A 13,780-nucleotide genomic window follows, 5' to 3' on the forward strand; every position below is an offset into this window, starting at 1 on the left:
TTAAAGACTGCATGGATGAACTACAAAAATTGTTCATACCAGTTTGGCAAAAGAATAAATCAGGGAAGGTAGTACATCCATGGATAACAAGGGAAATCAGGGATAGTATCAAAGCGAAGGATGATGCGTACAAATTAGCCAGAAAAAGCAGCATACCGGAGGACTGGGAGAAATTCAAAGACTAGCAGAGGAGGACAAAGGGCTTAATTAGGAAAGGGAAAATAGATTATGAAAGAAAACTGGCAGGGAACATAAAAACTGACTGCAAAAGTTTTTATAGATATGTGAAAAGAAAGAGATTAGTTAAAACAAATGTAGGTCCCTTGCAGTCAGAAACAGGTGAGTTGATCATGGGGAACAAGGATATGGCGGACCAATTGAATAACTACTTTGGTTCCGTCTTCACTAAGAAAGACATAAATAATTTGCCGGAAATAGCAGGGGACCGCGGGTCAAAGGAGTTGGAGGAATTGAGTGAAATCCAGGTTAGCCGGGAAGTGGTGTTGGGTAAATTGAATGGATTAAAGGCCGATAAATCCCCAGGGCCAGATAGGCTGCATCCCAGAGTACTTAAGGAAGTAGCTCCAGAAATAGTGGATGCATTAGTAATAATCTTTCAAAACACTTTAGATTCTGGAGTAGTTCCTGAAGATTGGCGGGTAGCAAACCCCACTTTTTAAGAAGGGAGGGATAGAGAAAATGGGGAATTACAGACCAGTTAGTCTAACATCGGTAGTGGGGAAACTGCTAGAGTCAGTTATTAAAGATGGGATAGCAGCACATTTGGAAAGTGGTGAAATCATTGGACAAAGTCAGCATGGATTTACGAAAGGTAAATCATGTCTGACGAATCTTATAGACACCCAAGGCTATCAACAAAACAAGTATCTCAGACAGTGTCCCTGCAATTTCTCCCTCTATGTTCTAGGATAGAATTGATCAGGCCTCGGGAATTTGTCTCTTAATGTGTTTTAAGAAATCCACAACTCATTTGTTGCCAGTGTGAATTAATGATATCGAAAGGTTTATAAATATACTTTTTCATTTTCATCTCTTTAAATTTCTTTTTGCAGCTCCGGAAATCCTTGAAGGGAAGGCCGTTGTTCCAGAGACAGATATCTGGGCTGTTGGTGTGGTGACCTTTACAATGTGAGTTCCGAAAAACACTTATGGAATTAATTTAGCATAGTGGCGCATGTCACATTTGACATGGGTTTAATCCCGATTTGCAATGTTGTCTGTGTTAAGTTTGCACATTCTCCCTGTGATCCTGTGGTTTTCCGCAACATCCTCCGGGTTCGACCCACATCCAAAAGAAATTCAGGTTGGTAGCTTAATTGGCTCACATCAAATTTGCTTTGTGTGTAGGTGAGTGCAGAATCTTGAAGGAGTTGAAGAGAATATAGCGAGAATGGAGTTAATATAGAATTTGTTAGAATGATGGTGTTTTATTGTCAGCATTGACTCAATGGCCAAAGAGGTTGAACGATTCTAAGGCATTAAAAGTCAGATGTCAGTCATTTGACCACTTGCACCAACCCAATTTATTTTAAGCTGAGGGGCCAGATATGCTTAGTATCAGTCTGAAGAAGAGTCTCAACCCGAAACGTCACCCATTCCTTCTCTCCAGAGATGCTGCCTATCCCGCTGAGTTACTCCAGCATTTTGTGTCTATCTTCGATTTAAACCAGCATCCGCAGTTTTTCCCTACCCGTGCTTAGATATCTGGGTCTTCAACTTTATATGGCTGACATATGCAATCATTTCAGTGGGTATGCAGCACACTTCCATTTGTATGAATGCAATTATTCAACTGCATGGAAACATTTTGCAATTTTTTTTTCTAATATTAATGTTTAAATTAATTTATGTGAGAAAAAATATATTGCATGTTTTAACGTAACATTTTAAAAGGCCTTTATCATTTATGTTTGACTTGCCTCTGGTCAGCAGGAGCAATTAAAACTGTTAAAAAAAAGGCTTAAAGCTGGGGAATAGGTATATGGCTGGGGCCAATTTGACATTCGCTGACTGCTTTGGGAAAATACTGCAACTATGAGACCTCAAGATTGTTTAAATCCCAACTGCCTCAAACGTTAGTATGGGTATGGGAATTGCATGGAAGAGATATTGAATTTAAGGCACAGGTAATGCATAATTCCAGGCCATTGCATGGTAATTCAGCTAAGATTCTAGATGGTCCCCACCATTTGTGGGATACTTCCAGTGGAGAACGGGTGTAACAATCAGCAAATTCTTTCAGCTCTGAATCATTTCAGTGGGAAAACCCTCTGATGTTGGTGAGATTTTGACCTCAAGACTGCTGAGGTATAAGCAACATTTAACAGCTGTCCACACAGTAGGAACTTGAGAAAAAACAAATACAGATTGAAATACCAAAAGATTCCCAACCAGAGACATTTTTCCATTCTCTTATAGGCTGAGTGGAGATTGTCCTTTTAGGTCTGATAAAGATTGTGATAAGGAAAAGAATATTCGGAAAGGGAAAATCAAGTACGGGAGATGCTATGCTGGTCTTTCTCAAGGGGCAGTTTCATTTCTGAAAAACACGTTATGCCTTAATCCAGGGTATGTATTCTGTTTATCCTAATCTTCATTCCAATCTGATTATGGAGGAAGAACACCTTGTATCTATATAGCACCTTTGTATGAATAAAATGTCCTAACACACAACATACACAATTAATCAACGTTAATACTTGTGTTTTAGAATTTAGAATATATGTATGTTTTATGTATAGTCTGAAGAAGTCATAACCCGAAACATCACCCATTCCTTCTCTCCAGAGATGCTGCCTGTCCCGTTGAGTTACTCCAGCATTTTCTGTCTATCTTCGGTTTAAACTAACATCTGCAGTTCCTTCCTACATACATGAATGTTTTATCGAGCAGCTTAGCTAAGAGGTAATGATGCAGAGAGATTTAAGGATGGAATTACAGAGTTTATTTCCTTAGTAAGGAAGGACTAGTTAGCAATGATGGATCAATTAAAATTGAAATGCTCAACAAAGAACACAAAAATCTTGGAAACTACATAAGATGGAGGCTAGGGCATGGTTAAAAACAACATAAGACTGTTAAAATGTGCAGGAAGGAACTGCAGTTGCTGGTCCATAACCAAAGATGAACATAAAATTCTGGAGCAACACAGCAGGTTAGGGAGCATCATTGAAGAAAAAGAACAGGTGACGTTTCGGGTCGGATCCCTTCGTCAGACTATTAAAATGTTAGAAACCAAATAGACAAAAAACAATAGGTGCAGAAGTAGGCCATTTGGCCCTTCGAGCCAGCATCGCCATTCATTGTGATCATCTACAATCAGTATGTTTAAGAAGGAACTGCAGATGCTGGAAAATCGAAGGTAGACAAAAATGCTGGAGAAACTCAGCAAGTGAGGCAGCATCTATGGAGCGAAGAAAATAGGCAACGTTTTGAAGAATGGTTTTCGACCCGAAACGTTGCCTATTTCCTTTGTTCCATAGATGCTGCCTCACCCGCTGAGTTTCTCCAGCATTTTTGTCTACAATCCACAATCAGTACCCTGTTCCTGTCTTCTCCCCATATCCCCTGACTCCGCCATCTTTAAGAGCCCTATTTAGCTCTCTCTTGAAAGTATCCAGAGAACCGGCCTCCACCACCCTCTGAGGCAGACAATTCCACAGACTTACAACTGTCTGTGTGAAAAAGTGTTTCCTCATCTACGTTCTAAATGGCTTACCCCATCTTCTTAAACTGTGGCCCCTGGTTGTGGAATCCAACATCGGGATGATGTTTCCTGCCTCTAGTGTGTCTAAACCCCTAATAATTGTATATGTTTCAATTGGATCCCCTTTCATCCATCTAAATTCCAGAGTATACAAGCACAGCCGCTCCATTCTCTCAGCATGACAGTCCCGCCATCCCGGAAATTAACCTTGTGAACCTACGCTGCACTCTCAAAAACAAGAATGTCCTTCCTCAAATTTGGAGACCAAAACTGCAAATAAAACTCCAAATGCTGTAATCTGAAATAAAATTGGAAATGCTGTAGAAACAGATAGTCAAGCAGGGTCGGTGCAAAGAGAAACCAGCTAGCATATCAGGTGGAAGACCCTTCATCAAAACGGAGAAAATCCCACAACTAACTCGACCACCCTGCTTCCTGCAAAGACTCTATCCCCTGCTACCAATTCCTTCGTCTACGCCGCATCTGCGCCCAAGATGAGGTGTTCCATACTAGAACATGCGAGATGTCTCAATCTTTAGGGAACAGGGGTTCCCCTCTTCCATCATAGAAGAGGCCTTCACTCGTGTCTGCTCGGTACCCCACAGCTCCACCCTTGCCCCCCCCCCCCGCCCCGAGTCCTTGCCTTTCACCCCATCAGCTGTCGCATACAACACATAATCCTCCTCCAACATTTTTGCCACCTCCAGTCACATCTTCCCATCTCCGCCCCTTCCACAGAGACCTTTCCCTCCGCAACTCCCTAGTTAACTCATACTAAACCACCCCCTCCCCAGGTACCTTCCCCTGCAACCGCAGGAGATGCAATACCAGTCCCTGTACCTCCTCCTTCGACTCTGTCCACGGACCCCGACAGTCCTTTGAGGTTAGGCAGAGGTTCACTTACACCTCCTCCAACCTTATCGACCGTATTCGTTGTTCAAGATGTGGACTCTTATAAATCAGCGAGATCAAATGTGGTGATCATTTCGCTGAACATCTTTGCTCAGTCCGCCTGGACCGACCTGATCTTCTGATTACTAAACACTTTAATTATCTTTCCCATTCCCACACTGTCCGCTGTCAGACTGAGGCTAAATGCAAATTTTCGAGGAACAGCATCTTATATTTCGCTTGCGCAGCTTACAACCCAGTGGTGTGAATATTGATTTATCTAACTTCAAGTAACCCCTGCTCTCTCCTGCCTTTCCATCCCTCACCCACCAGAGTCGCACCAGCTTCTCGTTCTCACCCAGCAAACAGCTAACAACGGCCTGTTTCCTTTATCATCTTTTGCATATCTTTCATTCATTGTTCTATATCTCTCTACATCATCGTCTATATCTCTCATTTCCCTTTCCCATGAATTTCAGTCTGAAGAAGGTTCTTGACCCAAAACACCACCCATTCCTTCTTTCCAGAGATGCTGCCTGTCCCGCTGAGTTACTCCAGCTTTTTGTGTCTAACCGGTTTAAACCAGAATCTGCAATTCCTTCTTACACAAGAGAAAACAAGTTGGTCTAGGCAATTCTCCCAGTATTTCCATTAAAATATTGGGATTTTTTTTACCATGAGCTGCTGTGGTTCAGATACGGTAAGTGAATGGACTGGCTGTGAAATAGAACTGACAGAATTTTGGAGACTTGTTTACATGCTCAAGAACAAGGGAGGCCAGTCAGGAGGATGCAGGAATATAAACCTAGAGATAATAGAAGTACGGATAAGGTTTGCAGTAGCCCTATTTTGAGGTGCCACATTGGTAGAGTAGCTGCCTTATACCCTGGTTTGATCCTGACTACGGTGCTAACTTTACAGAGTTTTTATTTTCTCCCCGTGACCACTTAGGTTTTCTCCGGGTGCTCCAGCTTCCTCCCACAGTGCAAAGATAAGATTTGTAGGTTAGTTGGTTTTGTCCCTGGTGTATAGGATAATGCTAGTGTACGGGGATTGCTGGTCAGCACAGACTCGGTGGATCAAAGGGTCTGTTTCCAGGCTGTAAATCCAACCTAAACTAAACAAACTGGGGCAGAGACAGAACCAGAATGGAACTCGTCATTGCAATAATTCTGGTTTGATTTACTGCACTATTTGTTAAATGTGTATCTATAGTTCTTCATGGACTAATATTTACAAGTGGGGGTAAACTGGTTCTTTTAAATAGTAAGCAGTTAACCTGTCTCAAATGCAGAAACTTTAATTAGATGAAAATGCTTGCTAGCAATTTTTATAATTATATGTTGTACATCCTAGTGGAAGGATGTGCGCCTCGGAATGTCAGTCATTTCCATGGTTCCAGGAGGAGACAAAGATGAAGTTAACCAGTTCCACGGTGTCCTTTCAAACAGCAAAGCTCCGGAATTTCCTAAAGCAACGGGAAAAGCAAAGGATGCTGCTGTGTACAAAACACGAAGTGCTAATAGTTCAGTGACAAGAAGAAATGAAGATAAATAAGTAATTATCTAAAAGCCTCTTAAATGTGTTGTAGCTGCTCCAATTCACAGATGGTAAATAAGATGTGTGCCAAGGTTTTTTGATGTTATCTACACAATTGTATGGAAACATGTAACACATTGGTTTGACAAGATATAATTTGTTTATTTCCCCTGTTTCCAACCCCACACACCCTCACTGCTATGTTATACTGAACCTTTTGCATAAAGGAAGGGACAAAGGCCAGGGTTGGATTTCAGGAGGGTTAAATTCTGTTGAGGTAATTGTTAGAGATATACTTGCTTCGCGAAATATTTGAATATATAGTCTTGAAAATGAATGGTTGTCCGTGAAGCCATCAAGCATTAAAGTGTTACATAGCAACAAGCATTTATGAAGCCAATATTCACTGCAAATATCCATACCATTCCTGCTGCAATCACAGTTGATGATTCACTTGTTTAAAGTTACTCTTGAATCCATCTTTTCAACATATCCTGGCAATTACAATCTTAGATGTACTGTAAGTGATTCATTATATCACATTGGCATTTCTGAATACCATAAGGCTTCATAGAAGTCTACATAACTATTAGAATGTCATGATTTTTGATTATTTTTTTATTTAACTTAATTGTGCTTTTGTTTCTTTTACAAAGGTCAGCTTTTTCAAGGAAGGCCTAATATTTGAAAATTAAATTTCCTAAGCAGAGATGCTACAGGGATCAATTACTACATCCGTTAATCTGCATGCATCTGCGAATATTGTGAGTGTGAGTGTTTTTATTCTTTTAATAAAGTTTTGCAGTCCAGAAGGCATCCCAAAACTGCAGCACATTCAAAAAAATCATCAATCTTATCCTGGCTTTAACATCACTTTTCTGTTTGTTCCACATAACCCATAATTTTGCTATACAGCACGGACCCATCGTCTGCGCTACGGCTGTTAGGGGTTACGGGGAGAAGGCAGGAGAATATGGTTAGGAGGGAGATAGATCAGCCATGATTGAATGACTGAGTATGCTTGATGGGCCGAATGCTGCTCCAATCACATGACCTAGATGCCCCATGTAAATAGTCCAATTTGCCCATGTTTGACCCATATCACTAAGCCTTTCCTATCCATGCATCTGTTCCAATTTAGTTACTGTATCCTCAACTACTTAATGCAGTTGCGCATTCCAAGCACCCACCACCCTCCATGTGGAAAAACAACTTCCCTCTTCAACCTGAACATATTCAATAAATCAACCATGTCTAATCCTCTCCACTTAAAAGGGCGTACCATTATTCTATCACTCTGTTTTCTAGTTTATTCTGTTATGAGTATATCAATAAGATAGCTTATTTTTCTTCCAAATGTCCAACCTTTCCTTGGGAGACAATATTTTTCATCCCAGAAATCAACCTGCTAAACCATTGCTGACCTTCCTGTAATAAAAGTATAAATGTTTCTCTTTTCCCAAAGTACTTTCCAGCATTTTGATTTCCTCATTTGTCATCTTAGTTACATGCTCTACCTGCATGTAAACTCACTGTCTTTCACACATGAGCAGTCACAGATCCCTCTTTACTGCAGTCTCTTCCTGTTCACCTTATCTAGGTATTTCATAATTTTAATCTCAATTAACTCTCCCTTTTGGACCACAAAAACAACCTAGACAGTTTCTTCTCAATAACAACATTCAGTTCTGGGGTAGTGATGGTTGGAGCTTGAATGGTCTAGTCAGCACAAATACTGTCCCAACAGCCGAGACTTGTCATTCTCACACAATGAATAACAAAAACACATTGCAGTTTTTATTTCCCAGTGAATTTCTTTATACCCCCAAAAGGCCATGTAACCAGATACCATCACAGTGAATTTCATCTCACAAACAATATATAAAATTCAGACAAACCCATGATGAAATAATTCTTCTACTTCAATACTTTATATTCACAAACAAAGAATAATATTAATGGGAAATCTGCTAATTTAGAAATTATGCTGGTACAAAAGGTGCCAAGCTCAGTCTGATGCCTCCTGTTGTTGGTCTAATCATGATCACTTTTCTGTTTAAATAATGTTGAAGATGCAAGAGTTTATTTGCAGTGTTTCATAAAGTATCCAACAACAACTTGAACAGTTAATTAAAATCTATTAAAAATAAAAGAAAATACTTTCTGTAATACTGAGCTAAATATTTTACTGCGTAGTAAGCCAGGTTGTCTTTTCTAACAAGAAACGTTCTCTAATACAAATGCGTTAAGAAGTAATCCATTATTTTAGCTAAAAAAAAATACACCAACACAAAAATAAAATGGCTAGTACTTTAGAAAAACATGTCAGAATACAGATAAATAATCGTTTTCATTCTTCCTACTTCATTTAATTCACTGGAATACAAGGTTTGAAATAAATGGAATGGTGTTTGAAATCAGTTCATTTCTGTAAGCTTTTTGCCATTTCGATTTCCTGCAATAACAAAAAAAGGAATCTGTTTTTCTTCCAAAACCAGTCAACAATTTCTGAAATATTCAGATGTGCTGTCTCTGTTCATTTTATCTAAACCTTTGTGACCCTTGAGTTGAATTCCATTTGATACAATTAAACTTTTTCTCTTATTCTTTTTTTACTGGTTTGGCACAACTCTACTGCCTTCTGCACTGGTTTTGAATTCTCTATTATCTTCCTTCCACTTGATAAGTTTGAAGTTTAGATTTTGTCAAAACCACAAACAGCGACTCTTCATTTCCTCTAATCACACAGGTGCACAATTACCCCAATGTTTGACACATTAACTTCCATGATGTTTGGGACAAAGACCCATCATTTATTTATTTGCCTCGGTACTTCACAATTTGAGATTTGTAATAGAAAAAAAAATCATATGTAGTTAAAGTGCACATTGTCAGATTTTAATAAAGGCCATTTTTACACATTTTGGTTTCACCATGTAGAAATTACAGCAATGTTTATACATAGTCCCCCCCCCCATTTCAAGGCACCATCATGTTTGTGACCCAGCAATGTAATGTAAATGAAAGTAGTCATGTTTAGTATTTTGTTGCTTATCCGTTGCATGTAATGACTGCTTGAAGTCTGCGATTCATGGACATCACCAGTTGCTGGGTGTCTTCTCTGGTGATGCTCTGCCAGGCCTGTATTGCAGCCATCTTTAGCTTATGCTTTTTGGGGGGGCTAGCCCCCTTCAGCATATAAAAAGCATGCTCAATTGGATTCAGATTGACTTGGCCACTCAAGAATTGACCATTTTTTAGCTTTGGAAAACTTTGTTGCTTTAGCAATATGTTTGGGATCATTGTCTTGCTGAAGAATGAACTGCGGACCAATGAGATTTGAGGCATTTGTTTGAACTTGAGCAGATAGGATGTGTCTATACACTTCAGAATTCATTATGCTACTACCATCAGCAGTTGTATGATCAATGAAGATAAGTGAGCCAGTACCTTCAGCAGCCATACATGCCTAGGCCATAATATCCCCACCACCGTGTTTCACAGGTGAGGTGGTATGCTTTGGATTTTGGGCATTTCCTTCTCTCCTCCATACTTTGCTCTTGCCATCACTTTGATATAAGTTAATCTTCATCTCATCTGTTCACAAGACCTTTTTCCAGAATTGTGGTTGCTCTTTTAAGTACTTCTTGGCAAACTGTAACCTGGCCATCCTATTTTTGTGACTAACCAGTGGTTTGCATCTTGTAGTGCAGCCTCTGTATTTCTGTTCATGAAGTCTTCTGTGGACAGTGGTCATTGACAAATTCACACGTCTCCTGAAGAGTGTTTCTGATCTGTCGGGCAGGTGTTTGGGGATTTTTCTTTATTATAGAGAGTATTCTTCTATTATTAGCTGTGGAGGTCTTCCTTGGCCTGCCAGTCCCTTTGCGATTACTAAGCTCAGCAGTGCTCTCTTTCTTCATAATGATGTTCCAAACAGTTCATTTTGGTAAGCTTAAGGTTTGGCTGATGTCTCTAACAGTTTTATTCTTGTTTCTCACTCATAATGGCTTATTTGACTTTCATTGGCACAACTTTGGTCCTCACGTTGATAAACCAATAAAAGATGGAAAGACTAGATACTGAGAGCTCTCTTATACCTGCATTAAGGAGGCAATTAAACACACCTGAGCAATTACAAACGCCTGTGAAGTCATGTGTGCCAAACATTATGGTGCCCTGAAATGGGGAGACTATGTGTAAACACAGCTGTAATTTCTACATGGTGAAACAAAAATGTACAACAATGGTCTTTAATAAAATCTGACAATGAGCACTTTAATCACGTGATTTTTTTCTATTACAGATCTCAAATTGTGGAGTACAGAGGCAAATAAATAAATGACGGGTCTTTATCCCAAACATTATGGAGGGCACTGCATTTCATTAAATAAAAAGAGACGATCAATAACCAAGGCCTGCTGGATCTCCCAGTTGCTAACCTTTTTAATTCCCCTTCCCATTTCTGTAGTGCCCTTTCTGTCCTGGGCCTCATCTATTGCCAGAATGAAGCCACAGGCAAACTGGAGGAACAGCATGTCATATTTTGCTTGGGTAACTTACATACTAACAGTATGAACATTTCAATGTTCTTAATTTTAGGTAACTAACCTACAAATACCCCACCCCCACCCCTCTTTGCCCTCTCTCATCCCTGTGCCCCACCTGGATTCACACCCATTTCTCCTTCCTCATCATCCTTTGGCTTCACCATTCTCACCTCTTCCATACTTAACTCACATGGTCTTTTAACCCAGTGTTTCCATTTTGAAGGACATTAATTTGAAATTCGGGAACTTCTGGTTGTCTTTGGGTAATTTTAGGGAAATTTAATAATTTCGGGAATTTAAACAAAGCTGTCAGCTGCAGCGCTATGGGTTGTAAATATAGAGCTACTGGCTGCTGCGCTATGCTGTGCTATGGCCACAGAGCTCTGGGTCACAGACTGTTCGGGAAAATTCTTGTATTACAGTGAGTCTTTGGAATTCTTTCTCAGTGGAAGTTGAGCCTTTGATTATTTTTCAGGCAGTGGTAGAATTCTGGATAAGCCTTGTGGTGAAAAGTGGGCGTTGGGATTGCAGTTACATTGGGATTGTCCTTGATTTTACAGAATGGTGGGTGGGCTCAAGGGGCCGAGAGGAAAAGAGGGAGGGAGAGAGAGCAGATTGAAATAACAAAGACAACGAAAGCTGCCTTGCATAACACTGTACAAGTGAGTAACAGAAGCAGGCAGATACGGTGTAGTTACATAGATCTATTTTGCCTTGTTCTTCTTTGTGTTGTTAACGTGTGCCCGCGAAAAAAACAACAAATAGTACGCAGGAAGCATTTTTGAAAATTTCGGGAAATACCATCAAATTCCAGGAAATTTGGGATTCTATTTAAGGACTTTTTTTTTTTAGGTGTGGAAGCACTGTTTTCACCTCCGGTCTTTGTCCAAACATCTGTCAATCAACTCCCCCACCTCTCTCCACCATTCACTTGCCAAGCTTTGTTCTGCACTCTTTGTCAGCTACCCCTCTAGCACCACATTCAAATCTGAAGAAGGGTCCTGCGCTGAATCATGTCCCATTCATGTTGTGCACTATCCCCAGATGTTTCACTTAATTCAGGCTGTGATTTTCAAATTTGTTCTCCCAATTTGCAGGAAAACCACTAGCTCCCACTAGTGTTAACAGCTTAGTCAGTGTCCTCAACAAAGTTTAGTGGATTTATAATTAACTCACCTCAAGAAGAATCGATTTCAACTGAGAATAGGCATCCTCTAAATTATCATTAACTATTACCAGATTAAAAATACCAGGCTGTCTACCTGCAAGACAAAGACACACACAATGTATTTATGAATCTGGTCTACCTAATTTCAGACTTTCTCCCCCTCCAAAAGTTCAAGTTCATACAAATGGCACACACATTCTGTACTTGGCCAGTTTTCAATTCCAGTCAGACACAGGTGCATGGAAATTTACATCCATCAAGATACTTTCCAAATGACAGCGCTCTTTCATTTTGAGCATTATTTCTCCAGTCTGCACCTTGGCTTTAATGAATGCTTGGGGCTCAATAGGTGGCACAGAAGTGCTTTTGAAAGTGCAGCTGTGGCGGTAGAGGTGGAATTGCCAGTCGGAGCCATTGTGTTGGGTGAGTTTACGGGGGTGTTTAAGGGGACGCAGTGGCTGCGCCTGTTGGGTTGTGGGCTCCTTCTACCAGGTGAATATAGGTGCATTTTCCCCTGCCACTGGGAGACCGGAAGAATGCAAGGGGTTGGATTTGCTTGATTCTGCAGGTCTGGAGGGTCCTTCTTACCTGGTGAGTAGAGATGATATTCACGAGTGTTTGGGACACAGGGAGGTGCAAGCGGCAGGATTTGCCAGTTCCTACGGGACTCCAGATGCCATTTGCCGGATACGAGCGGCTCATTTACCCACTGAGATTCAGGTAGATCCCGGTTCGTGCTTCACTGGGATAATGTTTTGCCATTCTCCCCAGTCAGATTTATGGCTGGAAGCAGGCAGGTTATAGTTCAACATTCCCTCGGAAACAAAAGAACCCGATAGAATCTTGCATAGAATACAAAGTGTTGGGTTAACTCAGTAGGTAAGGCAGCATCTGTAGAGGGGCTTGTTGGAATTGCAGGGGGTAAATCAAAGCTCCTCCTTTTGGGAGCGCGTTAGTTTTTATCAACTTTTTAATTTTTTTTTTTAGTATGTTTTAAAGTATGTTTTTGATGTTTCTCGGTGTGTTTTGTGTGGGGGGTGAGGGGGAAACCGTTTCGGCCTCCTCCTCCACGGAGAGGCGACTTTTTCCAGGTCGCCTCCCCCGTGGCCTAACAGCAAGAATCGGTGCGGCCTTTCCCGGAGACGCGCCCGGGGCTTCAGCGGAGGGCGCAGCGTGGACTCTCGGCGTGGAGCGGGTGAGCCCTCGCTGGGGCTCACTGGAGGGGAGCGCTCCGTTTCGCTGGCCCGTGGCAGCCGGTAGCCTGAAGCCGCGCGCGGTCTGCACAGCTCCAGCTGGCGCAGCGTCTGTAGCCCGGGATCCCTCGTGGGGGACCCGGGGGAAGAAGAAGCCATCACTGCCAGCCCGCGACCAACTTCTACCGCGGGTCCGGCATGGACTTACCATCACCCCTGGAGGGGAGCTTCGACCGCCGGCCCTGTGGTCTGCGGTGCTTCTGGCTGCGGCGCGAACCTTAAATCTTCGACCGCCGGCCAGCGGCCTACACCAGCCTGAAGCCGCGGTCTCCGGTGGGGAAGAGCCGATCCTGGACTTACCTTGACTTTGACTTTGTCCCTTACCATCTGGACGCCCGCAGCAACGGCTGCGGAGGGCGGAGGTCCCGACCGCGGGGGGAAATGGAGGAGGTTTGGCCAAGTTCTGTGCCTTCGACCACAGTGATGAATGCTGTGGTGGATGTTTGTGTTACATTTTTAATGTGGTTGTGTGTTCTTTATTATTGTACCGCTGCTGACAACCCAAATACTACCGACCCTGGTTGTGTGGCAAATAAATTCTATCTAATCTAAATTACCTGTGGGAATCTGTTACGGATTTGATTCTACATTAATGCTATATTATAAATACCCCTGTATAGTGCTGTTCCATTTAATCTTGAAACATTTCTTG

At 41.6% G+C, this 13,780-nt stretch overlaps 2 protein-coding genes across 4 annotated transcripts in view; one reads left to right on the forward strand and one right to left on the reverse strand.

The window, feature by feature from the left end:
- The window catches only part of LOC129706003 (obscurin-like), a 395,075-nt gene extending 388,153 nt beyond the window's left edge, over window positions 1-6,922 (forward strand). The window contains 4 exon segments of the mRNA XM_055649977.1: window positions 1,074-1,149; window positions 2,440-2,589; window positions 5,975-6,175; window positions 6,814-6,922. Coding sequence (XP_055505952.1) covers window positions 1,074-1,149; window positions 2,440-2,589; window positions 5,975-6,152 — 404 coding nt within the window. The 3' untranslated portion in view covers window positions 6,153-6,175; window positions 6,814-6,922.
- Window positions 6,923-7,951: 1,029 nt separating this feature from the next.
- Window positions 7,952-13,780, reverse strand: part of LOC129714194 (guanylate kinase-like) — a 47,850-nt gene continuing 42,021 nt past the window's right edge. For 2 of the 3 annotated variants that reach the window (XM_055663732.1, XM_055663716.1), the window contains 2 exons: window positions 11,884-11,969; window positions 7,952-8,612 (listed from right to left, as the gene is read on the reverse strand). In XM_055663732.1, coding sequence (XP_055519707.1) covers window positions 8,580-8,612; window positions 11,884-11,969 — 119 coding nt within the window. In that variant the 3' untranslated portion in view covers window positions 7,952-8,579. The remainder of the gene's footprint in view (window positions 8,613-11,883; window positions 11,970-13,780) is intronic. The other variant, XM_055663724.1, reaches the window with a different exon arrangement.

Source organism: Leucoraja erinacea, chromosome 2, assembly GCF_028641065.1.
Source record: "Leucoraja erinacea ecotype New England chromosome 2, Leri_hhj_1, whole genome shotgun sequence".
Taxonomy (NCBI): domain Eukaryota; kingdom Metazoa; phylum Chordata; class Chondrichthyes; order Rajiformes; family Rajidae; genus Leucoraja; species Leucoraja erinaceus.